Source organism: Perna viridis, chromosome 4, assembly GCF_037379345.1.
Source record: "Perna viridis isolate PV_CMFRI_1.1 ecotype Kerala chromosome 4, ASM3737934v1, whole genome shotgun sequence".
Classification (NCBI taxonomy): domain Eukaryota; kingdom Metazoa; phylum Mollusca; class Bivalvia; order Mytilida; family Mytilidae; genus Perna; species Perna viridis.
In genome coordinates this window covers 7,113,930-7,140,084 of record NC_142448.1, presented here as the reverse complement: position 1 = coordinate 7,140,084, position 26,155 = coordinate 7,113,930, and the positions used below count along the sequence as shown (strand labels likewise).

General features: G+C 31.8%; 1 protein-coding gene across 4 annotated transcripts in view; it reads right to left on the bottom strand.

Moving 5' to 3' along the window:
* The window catches only part of LOC148618683 (dual 3',5'-cyclic-AMP and -GMP phosphodiesterase 11-like), a 97,963-nt gene that overhangs the window by 18,011 nt on the left and 53,797 nt on the right, over positions 1 to 26,155 (bottom strand). For all 4 annotated transcript variants that reach the window (XM_088577826.1, XM_088577828.1, XM_088577827.1 and 1 more), the window contains 7 exons: positions 19,938 to 20,001; positions 13,978 to 14,025; positions 10,488 to 10,631; positions 7,661 to 7,804; positions 6,201 to 6,347; positions 1,479 to 1,586; positions 647 to 756 (listed from right to left, as the gene is read on the bottom strand). In XM_088577826.1, coding sequence (XP_088433952.1) covers positions 647 to 756; positions 1,479 to 1,586; positions 6,201 to 6,347; positions 7,661 to 7,804; positions 10,488 to 10,631; positions 13,978 to 14,025; positions 19,938 to 20,001 — 765 coding nt within the window. The remainder of the gene's footprint in view (positions 1 to 646; positions 757 to 1,478; positions 1,587 to 6,200; positions 6,348 to 7,660; positions 7,805 to 10,487; positions 10,632 to 13,977; positions 14,026 to 19,937; positions 20,002 to 26,155) is intronic.

Below are 26,155 nucleotides of genomic sequence, written 5' to 3'. Positions count from 1 at the left end.
TCAAAATATTTTAAAGGATGTTAATTCTACAGTGTTTACAGGGATTTTATGGAAGGAAGAAGGAACAAACATATATCCTCATGTTATTTAGTCGGCATGGGGATTATTAGATTTCACAGAAACATCTGACATAATAAACTGTAACACTTAAATGACCAATGTGTACTATCAGAATCCACAGAAGCTTCCTGTGTACAATAAATAGTCAGTAAATAAAGCCTCATCTATATTAAATCTTTATGATTGGTATTGTATTCAAATATTGTACATGAAAATGACATAAAAATCTGATACTGATGTATTAATTTCCCTGGAGGTCAATGAATAAAAAAAAAAAAAGATTATTTGTAATAATGCTACATTTAATTAATAAATGCACATCCAATTCAATTGATTTGGGAAATAATTAAGCCTAGGATATTGAGCTAGTGGCAACTTAACACTGGTTCTGTGATTTCATTACTGACCATTCAGTTCTCTATATTATGCCCAAAAAAGTTCGATATACCTAACTAATGACATTTTTGGTAAAAGCTCATTTGTGAATCATGGTTGATCTTTGTGACACAAAAAGCCCACCATACTCATCTACTTTCCTGATATTTTTAGTTGTGACACAATCAGCCCATCATACTATACTTCTTACCTGTTTAAGAACTGATTATTTACCCCTCGGTGGTCTAAATCATGACACAAACAGCCAACCATGAGTGCAAGTTTTTCTGTATCTGTTAAAACATTGTCCATTTGTCCAAGCTATAAAATTAGAAATTTCCTCTTTGGTTATACTGATTTCTTTTCAAATACTTAAGTTAAAAATTCACCTTGCTTTTTCATTTCATTTCATGTAGTTCTACTAATAGTGGAATTATAAAAAAAATCATAAAATTATATGAAATAAAAAGCCAGTAAGATTACTATATATATTGAAGCCAGATTGTTCATAATTACTTTCTAGGTTTCTGTTTGTAGTTTGTTGATTATTGTAAGTCTGGAAAGTCTTTTTTTCCACAGTTTCGTCCATGAAAATACACATAATAGGTCTAACCCCCAAAAACTTAACTATTGGGAAAACAATCTATTTTTGTTTTTCTTCCCTTCATCTAGGTCTTACCACCAACAATTAAACTTTTGGAAAAATTTCATTATGTACAGTATCTCCTTTGTTTTTTTCCCTTCATGTCATCTTTGTTCCTTGTATTTTGCTCTAACTGTGTGTACCCCTTTCAACACCCCTTCTCCCATTTGACTTCACTTAACCACTATCCCTTTTCTCACTAATGTAATACCCTTGATTTCACCTCCCAACCATCCCCTTTATTCCCACTAATACTCCTTGATTTCACCTCCCAATCACCCCCTTTACTCCCACTAATACTCCTTGATTTCACCTCCCCACCACCCCCTTTACTCCCACTAATACTCCTTGATTTCACCTCCCCACCACCCCTTTTACTCCCACTAATGTGGTACTGTACCTTGAGCATACAGAACATGGTCTGTGCCACATTGAAGGCATGTCGCCAGTTGTGATATGTAACATTTCTGTAGTTCTTCTTCACACTCAATAACCATCGACATAATGTCTACAAAATATATTAATAAAATAATAAAAAAAAAGAAAAAAGAGGAAATGAAAATATTTACAATACAATAAGATCAAATCAGTTGGTTGTGGTCTATAACAAAACTTTTGTGTACACAAAGCTTGCATTCAAAGTATAACCCTTTCCTGACAAAGAAAATTGGTTGATTTGAATAAAAAGGTGTAATTATTGTGTTTCCAACTGAGTATACTTTTACAATATTATATAGAAAGCAGTAATTTACCAAATATTCCCGGTGTATAATTATTCATGACAAGAACGCATAAAGATTTTACTTGTGTGCGGAACAAGTTCTACACCCTCTTTAAATCTAGGCGTTCTTCGGCACCAGTGATCAAATTTCTATTATTCACTCTTTCCAATTAATTATCTTATTAAAATTTGAAAACCCTGTAGTAATGTATGAATTCTTTCTTAATTAGTTTGGCATACATTTCATAAAAATTACATTAAAAAAAAGTAATTTAAATATAAAATTTCCAACAGTACACTGCCATTTCAATGACCAGGTTTGGTAGTCACTTTAATACTAGGGCAAAAAAAAGCTTGGGTACATGTTTTGACCTTTGAACTATAGCATTGAAAACTGATAGGCTTCAAAATTTAGTAAAGACTACACAAAGAAGGGATGTGTGATATACATGAGTGCATGGAATATATGAAAAAATACAATAAGTATACTAGTAATGACTGAATAAAAACCCATTTAAGGATTGCTCACAAGGATGTTAGATGAAAAAAGTTCAACTTCTCACCTTAACCTACAACACCTTGAATAACCCTCTTTTATTAATTTCTGGATCCGCTCATGTGCCAATTTTGTGATGTATATAGCAATTCTTAGAAAAACAAATTAATTCATTATACAGCAAGTAAATCTTCTAATAAATGGAAATTCAACTACTTCATCAACTAAATATATCGACCTTGTAAGAATAATATAATTGTCTTGTCTACAAAAAAATTGTGCATTATTGAATTTTATTAAATCTTTGTATTTTTGGTAACCGATAGTAACAATTTGGAATAATTTAAATCCTCCAGACAAATAAGTGCATCTGACATTATTCAGTCAAGAGACACTGGCTACAGAAGTACTTTTCAGCTTAGCACCTTATTATACTGAATGTGATCTTTTTCTGTAAAATATTTCTACTGCAATGTTCAGGCATTGTACACCATTGACACAATGTTATAAATCTATTAAAACACTGAAATGGTTGTTCTTACAGTAACATGTGTCTTCACCAAATCTTTAGTTCACCAAATTTCCCTAACTTATCATGTTTCAAAGGCATCCATACCAATATCCAAGCACATCAAAGAAACCTAAGCATGAAGGTGAACTGTTCAAACATACCAATATTTATCTTTTGGAAGACAGTAATAAAAACAGATTCAAAACACCAAAACAGTAATTTTCTAAAGATCAATTTTAAAGAACTTGAACACTAGGAAAAATTGTCACCAAATCTTGAAATTTTATATCCACCCATAAACTGATCCATCCAAACTGAATGGATAAGTAGGGGAATGTTTGAGGCGTGAACATACAAACTCAGGCCTTACCTATGATTTTCAGGTTTTGGAGGAGGAAAGCCTGAAATTAAATGAACATGTTACTGTTCTGACCCCACAAAAAAATTGAAGTTCTTAGAAAACTTGACACTTCCTTGGCTGGAAAAAAAGTCATGTAAGACTAGATGAATTCAAATATGTTCTAGGTCATTCAAAATTGTCTCTGTATATATAGATTTCACTATATGATAGAGTTAACCTGGTTTTAACCTGAGTCTGCATTCTTATCAGGTTTCACAACCATTTATGGCAGAATTTTATGTGTGGGAATATAGATATAGGTCAAGCATCTACATCTAAGGAAATAAACATTTACTATCTTTTACCTTAATGATTCCAAGACTATGGTTTAATTGGGCCTTAAATAAACCCTGTATTTCCATTTACATAAAGATCGGTATGTCAAGTAAGCCATTATGGACAAATATAAGGTTTAAGTATTTGCAAATATAGGGGTGATTCCAACCCAAATATAGGGGTAATTCCAACCCAAATTGAATTTGTGGAAATGGTAAATTGACCTCTTACATTGTAAAAATACCCCAATAATGTCATCTTTATTGCTTTAAATACTAACCGTTTGAAAGTCATAAAAGTTCAACAACCATTACGCTCATGGTAACAATCATCAGTAAACATGGCTTATTTCCATAATCCTCCTTAATTTGCTTTTCAAATTTTTTCATGTGAAATTGAACAATATTTGAGTCATTACTCAAGCTGCTTTAGGACACAAAATGATAATAAAATGTGTTTACATCAGTACTTCAGCTGTTATAATGTTCATTTTTCCATAATGTGTCCAAGTCTACATGATGAAATTAAATTCAATACACCTATTTTTTACCATTTTAGGGAAGTAATACAGACACAAGGAACCATAAATGGCTACAAGCAGAAATAAATGTGAACGTAACAGGTTTACAAACAAGGAAGAAGTAATTCCATAAGCTCATCAGGAAGTAATAATCCATGAACCCTTTGGGAAAATTTATACAAACTAAGCAACTTTATAAATTGTCACTTCTTAATTCTACCTTTTTTTCTAATTTAAACACTGAACTATGGATATAATTGTTATTTTGGGTAGGCAGTCTGACTGGTATCACTATTTCAACTTACTTTTCACCCACATAATTTTAATATCAAACCAAGTTACTGATGGAGACCTAATTGATTTAGTTTAAGTCAGTTTAACAAAACATCTTAAGTCTAAAATTTCTCATCATTTGTATTTGCATAGGTCAATTGTTCAGGGCCTTTACAACCTGCAATATAAGATGTTGTAAGAAATGTCTAGAGTTCTTATCATACCTAACCCTCCCTTTCAGTTTACAATTCATGATATTTAGTCTGAATATATGTAATGAACATGATAAGCTTCAAATTGTTTTAAAAACACCTCAAAATGGCAAACTTGTATCCATACTTTAAGCAATAATAAACACTACAAATGTCCCTTTGTCCAGCATTGAAATTCAATAATTCAATGTACCCAAAACTGACCCTCAAGAAAATAGTGAAAATGACCAATTTCTGATGAAATACTGTCTGCTCTATAGAGATTCATGTTAAGGTCCTTGAATGCTTGCTTGTTTCCCTCACTACAAGAACATGCCTCTGAACAAAAAACGCTCATTAATCCTTGTGATTACATAGCTCCCAATATCTGTCAGATTATTGCTTTATTGACCAAATCCAATCTGACAGCATACTGAATAAATCTGACAACTGATACTGTTTTCTGAGAAAAACAGAGGCTTTAATCCCAAAATTCAATTCTGATTCAGATACGGCATTCTATTTTGTCAGCATTATGGAAAGAATCATTCTGTCTTTGATGCATGAAATACTTTGCTGCGTTATTGAGAAGAAATTGCTTTGAGGACCTATTAAATTGGACTCTATCATATTCCCAATAAAATATCAATGGTTTATTAAAAGATCTATAGATATTTGCAATGTTAATTATTTTTTCGAGTGCTATAATAATGAGATAAAATTCTCAATTTCTTTCATTCTAACCAAATTTAAGAATTAAGCTAGAACATTTAAAATGCTACTTTTATAAATTGTGATAAGTATGGACACAACATTCAAATTCGATACCGCTCTTAATTTTGATTGTGATTAAATGTTTAGCAATAATCTGACTAGAATTAAAGTGATCAAAGAATTTTAAAATATGCAACTACAGGTTAAACATATTAAATGCTTATTTCTGACCCATTTCTACCCTTAACTCCTAAAAGGTAAGGGCAATAATCATTTAATCATCCTTATGTGGTACGGGACATAGTGATTCAATTCATAGAGATGCATACACTTTTACTCAAGTTTTTACCAGAAAAAAATAGGTTACTTTTTACTCTTGTTAGCCCTGAATTCTTCAGAGGTGCAGTAATCATGCTAACCTGACTTCAGTGGTATGGAACCTAGTAATACAACTTAGTAATGATATATACACATATGTTTTATGATTAAGTTTTATACAGTGCTTACATTTGGCCTCTCCATGACCACTTTTCTAAAACAGAAAGGGCTATAACCCAAATGATCCATCAAAACTTTCCTTTTGTGGTACATAACTTTATGATACAATTTCATTAAGATCCATACACATTTACTTAAGCCATTGTTAGGAAACAAGAGAGCACTACTTTCATAAACAGATAATTCTTTCAAGGTGCAGGTCATTATCCCCAAAAATCAATCTACCAGCAAGTTGGACCACTTTATGGTACAATATCATAGAAATCCATCTGCTTATTCTTGAATTTGATCAAATACATATTTTGGGCCACGTTTTGGCCAATAACTTCAAAATCTTATGTGAACCAAAGTATATTTTATGATATTGACCATATTGTATGGACAGACAGATAGAGAGATTTATGGACAAGACAAAACAAAAACAATATATTCCAGCACATTTATTGACTAGGGCAAAAATTTGACATCAATTTTCAATTCTTTGTTGGGTTACTAAATAAAGAAGAACTTCAATGTACTCACCTCATAGTTAATTCTGAATTTATCTACCAAGTTGAGATCTAGGAACATTCTAATACTAGCTTTTAATGTGTCATCATCATCAAGGTTAAAATCTATAAATGAGTAATCTAATAACCCATATTCCTGAGATGAGAGAATTGGCATTTTCTGAAAATAAATATGTCACCATTTAAATAAAATCTGCACTAATGGAGTGTAATAATTGGCAAGGAGGCATCTCAATGGCTTTACTATTTTTCTACAACAGAGAAAAATATTGATACAGCAACAAAAGTTACGCAATAGTTTGTCTAAGTGATGCCCATGTGGCCATCTACGTAATAATCTAAATATAAGATGAATATTTTCGCAAATAGAAATGAATTTATATAAATTTTTAAACATCAGCTTGTCACATTTGTCTGGAACTTTGCTGAACTTATTGCTAGCAAAACACATGTGATAAACTTGAAAATAGTTTTTGCAATATAAAACTGACAAATACAATTGGTTTTGGAACACTCAAGAGCTGGTTTGAACCAATTAAATTTTTTTTATTTGTTTTTTTTTGTATTTCATTTTTTATTCAATCACTAACAATAATGTGTCGGCGTTTTGGTTCCTGTTTCTATGATACTGTTCATATTCCTCCTGAACACACACAAACTTCCCTAAATGATTTCAAGATGGATTGATACAAAACTTAGCATAAAGGTATTCTTCTGGTATTATTTAAGTGTGGAAAGATTTGGAGTTTTCAACATGGCCCTTATAAAAGGGTGAACAAATTTAAGGTCCATTTCCTTCAATAAATTTTTGTATTCACTTCCTAAAAGACATGCACATTTACAAAAGTTACCTGAATTAAAAAGGCATGGCTACTTCATGTATGAGACCAGTTACTAAATTACTATCTTTTCCCACCTTTCTTCAAATCATCCCATTCTATTTAAATTCTGTTCCACCTCATCTCCCATAAAAATAATTTTCATTTTTAAACATGCAGTGTAGACATCCAGTATGTTGTTGGTATTACTGTAATAATTCACACTCTCTTGGGTAATTGAGCTGTTATGATTTTTAACAACAAATCAACAAAATAATTTTATAACTTTTGTTGTAATGTTGATGTAAAGCTTCCACATATATGACCTGAACTGGAAGGATGACTACATCTGGGCCTGGTTACATAAAAAAAAAATCTCAAACTGAGATCTTCCTCAAATCATCGAGTTATCCTCATATCTTGAATTTCAAGTGATATGATTAGTCTAAATTTTAGTTGAGGAGGGATTTGAGGAAATTTTTTTTCAAAGCCAGCCCAGTGCTCAACTGCTGGTGCTTTATAAAATGTACTTTTTGTGTGCATTGAATGTTGTATTTAATTTTCTTTGAATCTACCTTGCTATGATAGAGGATTGGTGTTCCTACATGTATAAAAAGACAATGACAATATTGTTCACTTTATTTTCAATACTGACCTTTAACCTCTTGGCATCATCTGCTGGCGCTGAAGCATGATAGGATAGGCATTCTAGTGCCACCTGTTGCTTAGCAACCGCTCTCATAACCTTTTCATACATCTGTGTGTTGTCAATACCCATACCACAAAATATTGCAAAGGCCTACAAAAACAAATGGAAAAAATAAACTTTTAAATACAGAGTAACAGATGTTTCTAATATTTCATTTTCTAATGGGATTTCAAAATAAATTTCTACCAAAATCTCTGATTTTGTTCAAATATGATGAAAATTATTTTGATACGTGCACATTTTTTAAGGTAATTACAATATTGTCATAGTTATATATTATAGCTGAGACTAAACATAGAACTGAGCTAGAATTTCAAGTTAGATGGAATGTAAGAGGAAAATATTTACATATAGTAATCAAGTGCTAATTGTTGTGGGGTATAATCATATTTAAAGAAACATTTCATGCAAAAAAAATCTTTTTTTCCTTCTGATTTAAAAGGCTGTGAATGCAATGACGATATGAATGGAATAAAATAAGACAAAATTTCAAAAAAAATTCTATCTATAATGACGTCTTGATTATACAGTAATAGCACATGTCACTATGAAAGTTTCACATGACATTTTAAATGGTTTAAAACAGTGCAAGAACATTTGAAATGGAAATCTATAACAGAGTCAGAAGAGCCATTACAACATCTTCGCAAGATTGTCCTCAATAACTCTTTGCTGGTGAGACTCCCACTTATATACTACAAAGACACCTGAAACCTATATTAAAAGGTCACTGGCAAAAACTCACGTAAATGTCTTTCAAAATGCCAAATGAGGTAAAACAGAGCACAAATAATCACTTAAACATGAATGTGTAATACACAATCACAATCTTTATGACAGGGTGGCCATCTTTATATCAATATAAAAAATAATGCAGAAAGGCCATAGCTCAAGTATGGAATGAAAACTCTGTGAAAATAAAACAAATTCCTAAACTATAATTAAGGATTAAGAAACTTCAATATAAATCTAGACACTATAATCAAATTCTAAATTGTAATATTTAAGTTTATCAGATATATATGATTTCATATTCTGAAAACATCACAGATGTTGAAAAAAAATCTTCTTTATACTATATGTTCAATAATGCTAGTAAAATATGCAGGGTACTAATACATAGTTTATCCTTTATTTAGCATTGTTCAAGTTTCCATGAACATATATTCCTGCTTACAAAGCAAGAAATGGATTAAATATAAATACCAGTCATGATGACTTAATACGAGATACTTTTCAAGACAAAATGATCTCCGCATGGATTTCTTCAACTCAGAAATAAAAAGAAATCTCTGTACTTTTTGCATGAAAAAATCTTTTGAGGATCAAGTTGTTAAGCTCAGCTCTTTTCAGTACATTATTTATGAGGTCTTAAAAAGCTTTTAATGAAGAAATTATTCCCTAATGCCAAATATCTCACACCAAAGACAAAATAGAAGTAATTTCATAAAAATTCTTACATTTTAAATATCGCCATATTTTTTTTCTGGAAACCATTTCAAAAACTCATAAAATTAATTTTTCATTACAACAGCATATCTTAATCACAAATTTTAACCACGATAAAAAATATTCTTTCAAGCCTTTTATGTAAAAATAACATCATTTAGCAATAATTTTACTTACACTATAATACTCTAAAGTATTTAATTATATTTTCACAAATATATAAAATTTTGTGCTGTTTTTCTTTTTTTTTTATCATATCTACTTTTGACAAAAAGCAAAGACAGACTAAAAAAATCTTTTCTCCATATTCTAGGGTTATACACAATAAGATTAAAAAACTGTGTCTAATTTTTTCCCCATCCACAAAGCTGAATAATTATTTGACTTCTAAGATGCCTACCATTATAAAACTACTCCCTGGAGCACAATATTCAACAGACAATATCAAAATGATTTCTACTATTTTTTCCATAAAAATTTCTACTGCTCCATACTTAATTTATAGACAGAAAACTTTTTATGTGTATGATAACAGAATTTTTTTCTTATGCATTCTATATTCTTTTGGAACTTTATGATGATAACTTCAGGAAATAAAATACATCAATACAACAACCTTTGTCACAAATACATTTTATCTATCATAACTTTAATGACAAAAGTGAAGAGTTTCAAAGTTTGCTCCATCTTTTTGTTAATTTTTATTACCTAATATTTGATGTTTCACATTTTTGTATTAAAATATAGAATCATGTCATCTACAATAAAATGATAGCAGAAAATTGTTTGCAAAGCTTTGTTTTTATGGGGAGGACTTTCCCCTTAGATCTATATCCTACAAGATAGAAGAAATGATATGCTGAATGAACCAAACCTTTTTTCATTACATATCCCCTTCATAAAAAGTATATTTCAAGTGACTTACAACTACAATGCTATGAATTTAAAGTTTCCTGGTATTGTGTCAAGAAATAAAGCCATAAATTTTATTAATAACTTTTTTGACTCCATACAGATTATATACATTCATATGATCTTTATTTCCCCAGTAGGATATTATTGTGATAATTTGAAGGTATAGACCTCTACAAAAGATTGAGAAATGAAACCAAACAGAAAAGGTAATTGCCATATCTTATGTAAAAAACTTCCACTTGGTTGCCAGATGAGGTCATCTAGAGGTCAATAAGTTATTAACAGACAAACCTGAAAAGAAATGTTAAGGTCTCCACCACCCCCTCCTAAAGAAGAAAGAAAATGCTTAGGTTTTTCTATAATTTAATTTAACTTTACTTTACTCGTATGAACTTTAAATGTTACTCACCTCAAAGAGATTCTGATCATTCTTATTGAATGATGACCCGTCAAGTTTGTTGATGAGTTGTGCCACTCCAATGACACGACCTTGAGCATTTTTTATGGGCATACAAAGTATAGATTTGGTCCTGTAATGAGTTTCTTCATCAACCTGAAAACAGAGAAATGGAAATATGTTATGCTTTTAATAGGCAGAAATTAAAATTGGTATTTATTCTAAATTCAAATTATTGAGGGTTTAATGTCAAGGACAAGTCTTATCAGGATGGGAATTTGAAGTTTGGAAATCATATATCACCCTCATTACTCTTTTCACTTGGTTTATAGAGACTTTTAATTGAATCAGATGATCTTAAAATTTCAAATGGTAGAGAACTCTTACTACCATATAACTTGAACCATTTCTTTTTGCATTTATTTAATACCTTTTATGAAAAAGAAAACTAAAACTCATAAAATGAAAAAGTTTGTAGAAGCAATCTAAAACCAGTGCTACCTAATGGAAGACTATTATAGCCTAATTTGTCACGAACATTGAAGATGAACACAGCCAATACCTAGAGTTCCGAAGAATAGCTATTCACCGAAATCAAAGTGTCTCTTGAATTTCAATTTCCATCTAAGCCTGATTGGATGTGATTGTGATTGGAATAACGTGCTACAAAACCCATCATTAATGCTGCTATAAGGAAGTCTGACATTCACAAGGTGACAGGATAATGTTAGCCTTAGCACCAAAATAGATATAGTGCTGTTTAAGATAACAGGAACAGTCTATAAAAAAGAAAAGGTTAGACCTTCTTCTTCACAAGTTGTTTGTTTATTATATTACAAAATGATCTTAGTCACTGAAGTGCTTATTAGCTAAAGTTGAAACAAGACATTTTTTTCATCGAGAATATAATTGGAAGTTAATCTTTGAATAGTTTCACTACTGCGGTGATGTGAGGTGGGTAAAAGATAGAGGTTTTAAATGTTAAGGGAAAATGTTCAATAAAGTCTCAGAAAGTTGCTGAAGCATAACAATAAAGGGGCCCTCCTATTCAAAGAAATCTTAGATCAAATTACCAATAACAATTTACAGTAAATTATAGCTTCAGAAAAGCTTCCTGTTCAGCCAAGTGCATACTATATTTAAAATATGGATTTATTGGCATTCACCAATTATTAATAAAATATTTTTACAGAGGGAAGCTTGATATTACCACAGGTGTCAAACCCTGATCAGTAGTTACATATATAGTTAGTGATACTATTTAATTAAGATCCAGACATTTAAGCTAAACAGTTAAGTTTTATAAAGTGCTTACTTTTAGTCTCTCTGGGACCTTTTTCAAATGGAATGTATTTTAAACATTATTCAGCCCTTGATTTTTACATGGTTTCAGTCAAAACTCCTAAAATCAATCCAAGTCTGACCTTTGAGGTAAAAAACATCATGATACAATATTATAGAGCCATTTGGTCATATTTAAGTCTGAAATTTAATGAAATGCTTATTTTGGCCCCTAATTCCAAAATGGTACCAACCTTCCTTGGAAACATTGTGTTATTTTATCATGATCAACCCAAGTTTTTGCAAGAAAACCAACTATTTACAGATATCATGAATGACTCAAGCAACTTATCATTACATGAAAGAAAAATTTTGGCAATAACTTAAAACTGATTTTTCTAAAAATTGTGACTGTGACAGTTTAATCACATCCCTAAAAAAGTACATACTATATGCATGAATGTATTTCATGGTAACTACATTTCCAATGGAATATTACTATACTGTGATAGTACTATAGTTCGTGGATATCAATTTTTGTGGATTAGGAAAGAAACACAAGTTTATGGATTCTTGAATTTGTGGTTTTGAAGTTTTCAGTATACATACCATTGGAAACTTCCTCTTTGTTAGGAACCAAATTTCATGGTTTTGCCTACCCATGAAAACCACAAAAATTGGTACCCCATGAACAATGGTACTTTCACAGTATGTAAAATAATGTTTTTGAGAAACTAAAATCTTCCAGTATCTTACATGTCTCATGCCTTAATTTTTCCATGGTTTTTTGACAGTTTCCTAAGGAGTAGAGAAGACATCTATAATCAGACAAATCAGGCTTTAAAATTCCCAACCCTATATAGACACAAACAATACAATTCCCAACCTTATATAGACACAAACAGCACAATTCCCAACCCTATATAGACATAAAAAGCACAATTCCCAACCCTATATAGACATAAAAAGCACAATTCCCAACCCTATATAGACATAAAAAGCACAATTCCCAACCCTATATAGACATAAACAGTAAATTCAAGACCAGTACTAATCTTGAAAAAAAATGCATTCATTTAGACATCTTTAAAAACCAATATCAATCATGTCCCTAGTGTAAAATTGTAAATATTAGACCTAACTTCTTAATGAGACAGAAAATGATAGATCAGCCATTCTAGAACTCTCATGGGCAATAATTGAACAATGCCTTTAGTACCGTGACATTCATTTGTTTGGACAATGTCATAAATACAGCAAATACAGTTTAAAATCTGGACACTTTCTTACAATCTTGTTTGTCTGTGATTATGTGCAGTTACAACAAATTACTGAACAAATGAAGATTTATCCTGCGGGATTCTATATGTTAGGAATTTTTCTAGCCCAATGGGATAACTTTTCATTGTGTTTTTTGAAAAAAATTGAGGATTGGTTTTAAATACAAAGTGTCATGCTGTCGCAAACAAATGAAGACAAATGTAAAACCAATCACATTTATTTTAGTATTTTCAGCCTTAGTAAAAATTACATTTCTCCAATAACAAAACTGTCTGAACAGTTTCAATTTCAACAACACACATGCCAACTACGAAAATAAAATTCCTAACTGTTCTAAGTGCTGTAACTATACAAAATGAAAATATAAATAATCATCATGGTAATAAGGGATTATAAGCTTAACACAGTCAGGCACCTGTAGTTAATCTGAACATATGTAATTGTAGACATTGTCATACTAGTTAAACTCAAAACATGTCATATAGTGAAAAACTGAGAAAATCTCCTGAAACAGGAAGTTGATGCTGGACAGCAACCAAAGTCACCTACAACCCTAACTATATAAATCATGTACCAAATTTGAGTCAATCAATCAATTTAGAGTCAAGTTAATTGCTACAAATTTTCCTGGAATGGAACGATGGAGGGAGCATCAAAATTATTCAAATATACCACCCATTAATCAATGTATGGGGATATAACGTGGTAACATCATTCCTCTAGTTACTGGTAGATGATACAATTATGATATCACCAAGTCAGCTCCTATAAAGATACCAATTCAACATAATAAAAAATTCAAAACAAGCAAGAAACATATCAACAACTTTAAAAAATAAGATAATTTCCAACTGCTAATCAAAAGAGATTAAAAAAATCTACTAGATTTTCCCTTGATCACACCCTTCCATGAATAATTTAGAAGATATATTGTACAAACCTTTGGGTCAAATCTGCGGTCTTTATATGCATCAGGTATATTCAATGTCTGAAATAAAGAGAAATTACTATAAAATTTGATATCTTCAGTCAATATTAATCTTAGTGTTAAACACTAAGTGTTAGACAACATTGTATGATCTAGGGGGTGTCCCAGCCATGGGGGTAAGACAACATTGCATGATCTAGGGGATGTCCCAGCCATGGGGTTTAGACAACATTGGATACAGCCATGGGTGTTAGACAATATTGTTTGATCTAGGGGGTGTCCCAGCCTTAGGTGTTACACAACATTGCATGGCCTTGGGATATCCCAGCCATGGGGGTAAGACAACATTTGATGGTCTAAGGTTGTCCCAGCCATGGGTGTTAGACAACATTGTATGATCTAGGGGGTGTCCCAGCCATGGGTGTTAGACAACATTGTATGACCTTGGGATGTCCCAGCCATAGGTGTTAGACAACATTGTATGACCTTGGGACGTCCCAGCCATGGGTGTTAGACAACATTGCATGACCTTGGGATGTCCCAGCCATGGGTGTTAGACAACATTGTATGATCTAGAGGGTGTCCCAGCCTTGGGTGTTAGACAACATTGTATGATCTAGGGGTGTCCCAGCCATGGGTGTAGTTGTTAGACAACATTGTATGATCTAGGTGTCCCAGCCATGGGTGTTAGACAACATTGTATGATCTAGAGGGTGTCCCAGCCATGGGTGTTAGACAACATTGTATGATCTAGGGGGTGTCCCAGCCATGGGTGTTAGACAACATTGCATGACCTTGGGATGTCCCAGCCATGGGTGTTAGACAACATTGCATGACCTTGGGATGTCCCAGCCATGGGTGTTAGACAACATTGTATGATCTAGAGGGTGTCCCAGCCTTGGGTGTTAGACAACATTGTATGATCTAGGGGTGTCCCAGCCTTGGGTGTTAGACAACATTGCAAGACCTTGGGATGTCCCAGCCATGGGGGTTAGACAACATTGTATGATCTAGGGGTGTCCCAGCCATGGGTGTAGTTGTTAGACAACATTGTATGATCTAGGTGTCCCAGCCATGGGTGTGGTTGTTAGACAACAGATCTGGGGGGTGTCCCAACCATGGGTGTTGGACAATATGCATTGATCTAGGGGTCAAGATAATTCCTACCTGACGCCAGTGTACTATTTTAGCAATGTGAACATGTTTTTTTCCAAGGATCAACAATTCAAGTACACAATTTGTGTATGTTACCATAACTTAATTTCTGTTGAAATATGCAAAGAAATATCATTTCCTGCATATCAAATCCCAAATATTAAAAAGCACCTTAAGAAATTGTAGAAAAGCAGATTTTCAAATAATGTTATGTGTATATAAGAAGACAAGATATCAGATATCATTTTGCCAACATCTGCTTCCTGCATACTGCCATTGGTCAGCAGGTGCTTGTCTATATAATCACCAAAGATGAAAACTATTTATGCTCACCGATATTATTAAAGTGCAGGGAAGTCATGAAGAATGGCTACAGAAGCTATGCATTTATTTTTGTCGATCAAATATGGCTAAAACTAAAGCAGACCGTATTGTCATAATGAGATATCAATGCAATACTGTTGGTAAATGTTGAGAGTCAACCACTGGAATTAAAATGAAATTTAGAAAACCATGCTCTATAATGAACATCTTTATACAACTGCAAATGTCATGCTAGTTCAGGTATGTATGGACATAAAAACCATCCTTGACCATTTGGATTAAGCAGGTATTTCTGACACTGAGTACCAATAATGATTTAATTTATGATAAAATTTTTCCTTCATATTTTACTGATTTGGAGATACTAGCTAAAATTTGGAATAAATGGAATTAACAAAGACAAATCACAGTTTCAAAAGGCACTAAATTTAAAATTAGTCTTAGAAAGTCATTCAAAATACACATGCAGATAGACTTTGCCATTCTGAGCAATATCAATTTGTTTTACTTTCTTGAACATTTTGAGTTAATTACCAAAAATTGTGGTCAGATCCATATGTAATACTTTAAGCAATGGCAGCCAATTCATTTATTCAACAACCAACAATAAACTCTTAACATATAAAAAAAAAATTAATTTTTAAAAAGTTGGTTCCAAAGGAGCAATTATTTCCTCAAAAGTTAAAAAAGAAATAAAAATAAATGAAAAACTTCTACTACTAGTGCCTTAAACAAGGAAAATAATAAAAAACATATGACTTCCAACTTGTAAGACTGCAGTCTTTACATCACAGACCATTATACAGCAGTAATTCTTGCAAACCTTTGAAACAGTAAGGTACAGTAAAAATGTTTGCTGGGAACCAATATTTTCAGATGGACCATGAGTTTAAATTTTTGTTAAAATGTCTCAGTGTTGTATTCTCTGCCTCATAGGCTTCTATACTAAGCCTTAAATTTTCATGAAAAAAAAAGTAATCAATGGAACCAAGATTCTAGCGGAAATCAAAAGAATGTAATCAAGGGACAAAAGCCAGACATGGAAAACAGACAAACACAACAAAGAACATAAAGTAATTAAAATAATACATACAAAGTAACAAAAGCAAACGAATAACTGCGACTCCACTAAAAACTGGGAGCATGGACCAGGTGCACCGGTACGGTAAGCTTCCTCTGCTTTTCTGAAAACACCCACCGAGTCGCTCATAAAAAGTCAAGTCCAGGGTAAATGACAGAGAAAAGGAAAACTATGACACATTGAACAAATCAGTTAAAGATCTACAAGTTATAAAAAATATAAAATAATAAAAAATAGACAAGGAGTTTCAATCTTTTTTTGACCACGTTTTTCCATTAAGGAAATGTCAAAAAAAAATTTTTTAGGTCCATTTCAGAAAAAAAAGGCATGAACTTTGGTACACCAGAACAGATTGAACTAAAAATAGACTTCTTCTACTTTCACTTTTATTTTGAGTTCATAAAATAGACCCCTTTTCTGAAGCATTATTTTTCATGAAAATACTGCTTTTCCTCAAAAACAAGTTTTTTTGTGTCATAGCTTGATATTTACCCTGTACTTTTGAAACAACCACTGGAAAAGGCAAAAAGAAAGCACACTATAGTTTTTAGCCTCCATGCTGCTCAGGAATATGTAATACAAGACTGATACCTACTACTAATAAAAACTTTTAGACATCTATAAATGTTGTTGATTTTCTATAACTATGTTCAATTTCCAACTTAAAGACAAAATATCTCAGTCATCCTGCTTTCTTGTGAATTTTTGTTCCAATTTTCATATAGGTACCCTATAACAGTATTAAGTCAAATATCTCAGTTTTTGAAAAAAAAAAAAAAAGACAAGTTTTGATAAAAAATAATTTAGTTACCTCTTTAAACATGAAAGGTAGTCTATACTGATAAGACAAATGCCTAAACTATTTTATAAATACAAAATTGTTTCAAAATCTCAATTTTTTGTCTCATATTCACAAAAAGTCAAGTTCAGACCTCCTTTTTAGCCTTAACACATGGGAGCCTCTTGATAATCTAAAATCTGCTTACTGATACAGCCAATAGCAAAAAGTTAAAGTTCTTGTTTACAAAAAGGTAAAAGGAGTCAAAATGTATAGTTACCATTATTTTAATGAAAAAGACATCTTAGTTGCCAAAAATACTGATTTTCAGTCAAATTGGTACCCTGGGCAGGTATAAATGTACCAAGTAGTTACAAAACAAGAAATATCTCACAGACACAGATAGATATTTTGCAAACAGTTAATAACATACACAGAAAACATCAAAGTTTTACTTACTTCACAGACTATTAAAGAAAATTCACTTTTTATATGTCATAACCACCATTTTTTTATAAGCCGCATTATAATTTGCATGGAAGCACTGTTAGAAATGGTCATTTATGAGATAAAAATTGTTTTATTTGTCAGTTTTCACTTAAAATCAATCATATGGCTGTAGTACAGCACTTCTTGAGCAGTTAAAGTAGAATAATTGTGAAAAAGCAAAAAATATTTCAGTTTTTATATGTCATGTGAAACAAATGAAATTTCACTGTTTTCAAGTCTCTACTCTAAGTATTAGAAATGTAAAAAAATCAAACCTGTTTATAATTCAGCAATTTGAATTACCAAATTTAATTCCAGTATAGTTGTGTTCAGAAAACATTTAATAACAATTGCAATCAATTGGTCATCTTTTAATCTATAAAAATATTGCTAATTTCCAAATTTAGTAAAAATATGCCAAAAAAGTAAAAAAAAAAAAAGAAGCCTAGCATAACTTTTCTTAATTTAAAGTTGCTTCATTTAGTATAAAATATAATATATTGTTGTTTGAACGCCTCTAAGATAATTGAAACTCACTTACGAAAAATCTCACTTTCCTCTGAAACTGTGGTTATCAGGTCTCAGTCTTGCATTCTTTGCCTCATTGGCTTCTATAGTAAACCTTAAATTTTCATGATTTTTTTTTAAAATAGACAAGGAGTTTCAATCCAACTTTTGACCATGTTTTTCCATTAAGGAAATGTCAAAAAAATTGTTTAGGTCCATTTTAGAAAAAAAATGCTCTAACTATGGTACACCAGAACAGGTCAAACTATAAATAGACTCCTTCTACTGTCACTTTTATTTTGAGTTTCTGAAGCATTATTTATTATAAAAATACAGTTTTTCCTCAAAAACAAGATTTTTGTGTCATATCTTGATATTTCACATGTACTTTTGATCATAAATGACAATCATTTGCTAAAAAAACAAAAACTGGAAAAGGCAAAAAGAAAGTGCACTATATTTTTCAGTCTCCATGTTTTGATGTACACCTGCTCAGGAATATGCCATACAAGACTGATACCAAAACATAAATTCTCTTTTTTAAAAAACATTTGGACATGTTCATCAAAATGCATTCATATCATTAAGTTCCAATTTTGGATATTCAGAACATATGCCAATCAATCATTTCAGGTTTTAAATGATCAGTCAACATAATTATTCTGGACTCAGCAATTATTGCTAATAATCAGTTTGGGTTTTTGAAGGACATGACAATTTCCTCCATGTCTTCCGCTATGGCAGGTGCTTGTCAAAGATAAACAGGAAAGTCACCAGCCGCTGTAGTGCACTGACATTACTAAATACATAAAGAATCTTAAAATAAAATGATACCAATTGTACTCTAAAGTGACTAGCACTGACAGAATTATCTCCATCAAATCTTTTTTTTGCCATTTATAATGTACACTGCCACTGATGACAGGAAATCTGGAGACAATTTAAGATACCAAAGAATTATCTTTTATCCACTTTAGAGGAGATTGTCCTTTTCAAGTGAACTTTTTTTTACGATTTTTCAGTAAATTTAACATGATTCAAAACAATAGAGCAACACATACTTTGTTATTCTTAGATGAGAGCAGATTGAAAATTAACATTGGTTTTGGCATATGACATCTTTCCAATAAAAAAAAGTATCCTGGTATACTTACAGACCTTTTTTTTCTCAGTAACACTATCACAATCTTTAACAAGTTTCAGGTCTAAGGGTATATAATTTTTTAAAATTGTCTGCATATGGTATTGCAAATTTTGATCTTTGCTTATTTGAAAATAAGTAATTTTACAAATAATTGGGATTTTGGAATTATTGTGTAACTGTTAAAACACAATAAAACTGTCAGTGATCTTGCATTATGAATCATCTAGTTAAGTTTGATTTTTCCAAAATATTTAAAACAAAAAGAAACATGACACACCAAATGATCGGTTAACAGAATGTTGATCAAACTTTTTCTCAGACACGGGACATCCTATAATGATAATGATACATACAAAATTCATAAGCAGTCTAAATTCACCATGCTTATAAAGGCCAGTACCAAGAAAGAACCATTAACTTGGTGCTTGATTGAACCATTAACTTGGTGCATGATCAAGTGTTTAAGTGAATGAGACCGTAACAACATCCCTCACCTGTCCAGTAGCAGCTACATGTCCAGATATACCTATGTGAATTGGAAATCTTGGTTCTGCTGGCCTGTAAAACATAAAACAAAGTGAAATAAGATATATTTTCTAGAAACAATTTAACAGGATCATTTATTAGATAACATTTTGCAGATTACTGCAAGCCAAAGCCACCAGTACTTTAGAATAATACGGGTGGAGTGTAATTGCTAGGAACAAATCTATAATCTAGTTTTCTTGGCCTGATGTTTTACTGTGAAAGTACTATTGTTCATAGGGTAACAATTTTCATGGTTTTCATGTGTAGGCCAAACCACGAAATTTGGTTTCCCAATGAATATCAGATATCAACCATTGATATGTACACTGAAAACTTCAAAACCACAAATCCAAGAATCCACAAACTTGTGTTTCTTCCCTGATCCATGAAAATTGGTATAGTGTTTATTATATAATGTTTATAAAAAAACTTCAATTATCTTCAATAATGTACTTAGCCTTAGGGATAAAAAAGGATTGAAAGTGATAAAATTACACTGCAATTTCCTGCATCAACATAAAACTCCCTAAAGTATCAATCAATTAACAATTTCATAGCATTTTATATCAGAAACTAATAACACTATCACAATATCCTATCGAAATTGACCATTCTTGTAGATAGCACCAACATTTTTAACAATTTTCAATCAAAATCGACAAATTAACAATCTGCTTGCCTATAAATTCTTAACAAAAACCAATTTATCATTTATCTATACTTAATTGCTCATTAACAGGCAAAAGTTTCACTGTTTTTTGTTTGATAACAAGATTTTATGGACAAATGCAATTTAACTGCTGTATTTTGATTATATCAACATTTAATTCTTCTTATTTTCACACAGCCTTTAAAATATATACAGCTTTTATAATTAGAGTTCTTCTAGATTTCCCCTTTATATATCTTGTAATAAATGCTGATGAGATAGAATGTTAGAAAATTGAAAGACATACTTTCAAGGGAATTAATTAACTTTGGGGAGAATAACACCAACAAGGTATGACTTCAACCTTTTTCCTTTCTTTGTATTGCATGATTCACACTCAATAAACAGAAAAAAAGATTACGATCATCCCTTATAAGGACGCTCTGAAGCAAGAATAGCTCAAAATTGTTCTGTCATAAGTGAAATATTTCAGAAATGAAGTATGTAGTTAGGAAGTGATTTTTTGAACTTATAACTCAGATGTACATGTGTATGCTCTAGAAAGTCCTGCATCAGGGACATAACAACACAGGAGTACATTTTAAACTAAGTCAAATGTTATTTGAATACTAATAGCTTATAGGGAAAGCCTAAAATCATATTACAATATATTTTAGTTTTAAAATTTAATGAGTGATTTATAAAATATTTCTGAAGAAGTCACTGTTACATAGAAAAATGATGCCTATCAGATTAAAAAACATACAGAGAATGTGTTACTACTGATATTTAATGATTTAGTATATCAGCAAAAAAAATCTGAAGCATCAAAAACAGGAATACAATTCAAAGATATCAAAATACATGACCACAATGGAAAAACGGGAAACAGAGAAAACAGACAAAATACAATAGCGTAGGAAAAGGGGTATAAGGAAAACAAGACAGCAATAATAAAACTAAACTACTTGCAATATGAATACCGACAAAAAATTTGGAGTGACACCAGATGCTCTGGAAGGGAAAGCTGATCTTGCTATTCCAGCAGTATCACATTGTATATGTCAAGCGACTCCTGATTTTCCTAATTATTCCTGATTTTCCCTGATTTTGAGCAATTCCTGATTTTTTCCTGAATTTTCCAGAGAAACTCTTGTTAACTCCTGATTTTGAACTTTTGCACCACAAAAAAAAATAATTGTTGAAATATTCATATATTTCATAGTGTTTTACAAGTAAAACTGAATGTTTATTGTGATGAATGATCTTGTGTATTCAATGGGTTGCTGTTTTTTCATTCAAACTGTGACTTTATATATCCTTTACTAAGTATTTTAATCAAAGTGTCACTTCTCAAATGGCTACTTTTCTAGAAAGCTCTTACTTAGAGAGGTGGAAGGCCCTCATTTTCATGGAATTTTGTATTATTACATTACTTTTCATGTTAAAAACTTCCTGATAATCTCCTGATTTTAAACAAAATTTTTTCCTGATTTCCTAATTTTTTCGACCCAAAAAGTGCTTGACAGACTGCAAGTGATAAATACCCAGTAAGTTTCAAGATCACAGGGTTGTCAATTTGGCAAAAAGTGAAATTAAACTGACGATATCTTGTCTCAACTGTGTGATAGAAACTTCATATCAGTTTTAACTGTGATGATGACACTACAACTTCTGTGGTGATGATTTTAAATAAGGCTGATCATACCCCTGTCTTACAGGCTTATAATCAAAACTGAAATGGATCAGGCTTATTCACTCTTCTAAGAAAGTCATCATACGAATCACATGTAAAATAGAAAGGGATCAACTGTGAACTTAATAAATTGATTTTGATATATTGCAAATAATAAATGGGAAGTTTACAATTGGAAAGTCAAAATCATCATGTTTGTCATTAAGTTTCCATTTCAAACATCCTGTATCATCTAGGTGCAAGCAAGAAAAAAGTGTATCATTTGTCTCTTTCATTTCAAGTTCATTTGGGTAGGTCAAATGTAAGTGATTTTTAAATAAGGATTTAGAAATAACAAAATATAACTTTTAGAAAGTATCAATATTGAATCTCAAAAGCAAATGTCTTTCATACTGCAACCAAATCCATTAAAAAAAAAAAAAATTTTGAAATACTAGTAAGATATTATGACTCTAATGTTTCTAACAGTGGCAAAATTGTAGACAGAATAACAAAAAATGAAAATAAACCTCTATATAAGTTTTCTGAGGCCATCATAATACTTGGAAAATTATGATTTCTTTAACATAAACAATGTCAATGTTTCATTAAAGCTTCAATTTAGGTCATATAAAAAAATACATACATTTTTTGTCTCTATGTCAACAGACAAAAGATTTTATAGCTCAGCATGAAGTACAAAGTGAGCTATAACTCAAACCCTGATGATAGATACAAATATATGTACAGATCTGTGTAAGAATCAAGCAGGATTAAAAGTAACAGATATATTATATGTACAGATCCATGTTAGATCCATCAGGATCTATAGTAACAGTGAAACATTCAAAACTTAAGCAGAATTTTTCATAACAAAAAATGCATTCATTATACCTTAAAATAATCCCTATACATTTGATACTATAGATGTTAATATATATCAAATGGTTCCAATGAACATTGTACTAGAAAAATATCCAGCCAATAACTAGAAAAAAATACCTCCCTTCAATAAGTTATATCAGTACTTTCATTGATGTCAAGTGTTATCTTCAGTGCATACTGCAAAAAGAATTGATTTTCCCAGGTTTTCACAGAAACATTATGGTATATATGGTAATATTTTTGTGCTTATCTGAACACTTAAAAAAATGGCTAAAAATCAATACACTGCAAACATTAATACATTTTCAATACAACGACAGATGATGAACTCTGACAGTTGAGGCAAGTAAACCTTAACATTGCTCTGAATTTTGGTTGTGACTAAATGTTTGACAGAAGATAAATATTTAACTACAACCCAAGTGTTCCTTTTCTGGCCCCTAATTCATAAACTATTCGAGCCAGAACCTTCAAAATCAATCTCAGCCTAGGTTTGGGGGGATATGGCACCTTGTGGTACAATTTTAAGGAGATCCATACTTCTAGTTTTTTGTTGCTATGTAATTTTTATTACTGTGTATCAGTACTACTTACCTGGTTCTTACAGAGACCAATACTTAAAGTTGTTTGGTTGGAAAAGAAACAGGAAAGCAACCTCCTGGCAACTTAACACAGTAAACAGGAAATCAACCTCCTGGAAACTTAACTCAGTAAACAGGTAGGAAAGCAACCTCCTGGCACCTTAACTCAGTTTATTGGAAATCAACCTCCTGGCAACTTAACACAGTAAACAGGAAAGCAACCTCCTGGCAACTTAACACAGTTTACAGGAAAGCAACCTCCTGGAAACTTAACACAGTAAACAGGAAATCAACCTCCTGGCAACTTAACACAGTAAACAGGAAAGCAACCTCCTGGCAACTTAACACAGTAAACAGGAAATCAACCTCCTGGAAACTTAACACAATAAACAGGAAAGCAACCTCCTGGCAACTTAACACAGTAAACAGGAAATCAACCTCCTGGCAACTTAACACAGTAAACAGGAAATCAACCTCCTGGAAACTTAACTCAGTAAACAGGTAGGAAAGCAACCTCCTGGCACCTTAACTCAGTTTACTGGAAATCAACCTCCTGGCAACTTAACTCAGTAAACAGGAAAGCAACCTCCTAGCAACTTAACTCAGTTTACAGGAAAGCAACCTCCTGGCAACTTCACTCAGTAAACAGGAAAGCAACCTCCTGGCAACTTCACTCAGTAAACAGGAAAGCAACCTCCTGGCAACTTAACTCAGTAAACAGGTAGGAAAGCAACTGCCTGGCAACTTCACTCAGTTTACAGGTAATCAACCTCCTGGCAACTTCACTCAGTAAACAGGAACGCAACCTCCTGGCAACTTAACTCAGTAAACAGGAAAGCAAGCTCCTGGCAACTTAACTCAGTAAACAGGTAGGAAATCAACCTCCTGTCAACTTAACTCAGTAAACAGGAAAGCAACATCCTGGCAACTTAACTCAGTAAACAGGAAAGCAACATCCTGGCAACTTCACTCAATAAACAGGAAAACAACCTCCTGGCAACTTAACTCAGTAAACAGGAAAGCAACATCCTGGCAACTTAACTCAGTTTACAGGAAATCAACCTCCTGGCAACTTAACTCAGTTTCTTTTGATGATAGTGAAAACAGATTGATGTATTGTGAGTCTGATGTTTATAACTGACAAAACTTTTTTCCCCAAAAATCTAAACCAAGCCTATTCAAGAGCATTCATGCTCCTTCATCATGATAATTATAACTATAAACTTAGGTGACACAGAGACTATAAGCTAATTCAATGACCTTCACCTCCAACAAAATACTGTACATCAAAAAATTACTTTGAAAATACTAAAGGGCTGAATTCAAAATTAAAACTTGCGATTTCATTTTTTTTTTTACAAAAGAACATAATTATTTTCATTTTTTTATTTGCCTCTTTGCCTTTTACCTAACAAAACCCAATAATAAATGTAAGCAATTATTCTGAAATGAACAGTAATGATATCCTGAAATTAAGAGGATTTCTTAGGCTTCTTTTATACAAAATAAATACTGTATGTACATAGTCTAATAAGAATTCTAAGTATCACTTGAAATATTGATGGTTGTAAACTGAATTTACTAGTGACATGTTGGATTTCTCCCGCCACTAAATGCTGCATTAAGTAGTAAACCTGACAGAAAGATAGAATATTTTTGGTCACAACCTCTAACCTTTTACTCCCATAACACCCGATTTTCAATTATTTCATAGTAGTAGTAGAAGACAATAGCTTTTTATATGTCAAGATGATTTTACTCAATATCACTTTGTCTGCCGCTGGATTCATCAATCATGGAGATCTATTGTTCCCAGAACTCAAGAGGTGTGATCAATAGGTTTTGTTCCGAAATGTAAGAACAAGACAACAACAGTAGATTATAGTGAATAAGACTGATCCATTAACCCAGATGTAGGGTTACATATCATACACTGATACGATATTCTGGAATTGGTTCATATAATGACAAATATCTCTATTGACAAATGCAGAAGGGGTAAAACGACCATCCAGCATGATTAAAGCTATAGTCATTCTAATATGTGTGATATAAAAGACTTTTTTTAAGAGGGACAACTTGATTATAAATCAGCTTGGCACATCTTACCATGACATTTTCATTTTGACATTATAAAAACACCTATGTATAGTAATAACTTGAATATTTTTTTCAGATTATAACTTGAAGACAAAAGCAACAAATTTCCAAGAAATTCCTAAAAATTACTCCGAGAAAAAATATTTGTGACAATTGAAATTGTTCATTCTTATACTACATAGATAAAAAAATGCCCTGAAGAATACTTTTAGTTTATAAATTAAAAAAAAACAAATGAACTTAAATTGTCTTATCAGAAAAAATAGTAACATTAGAAGTTGCAATACTCCATGA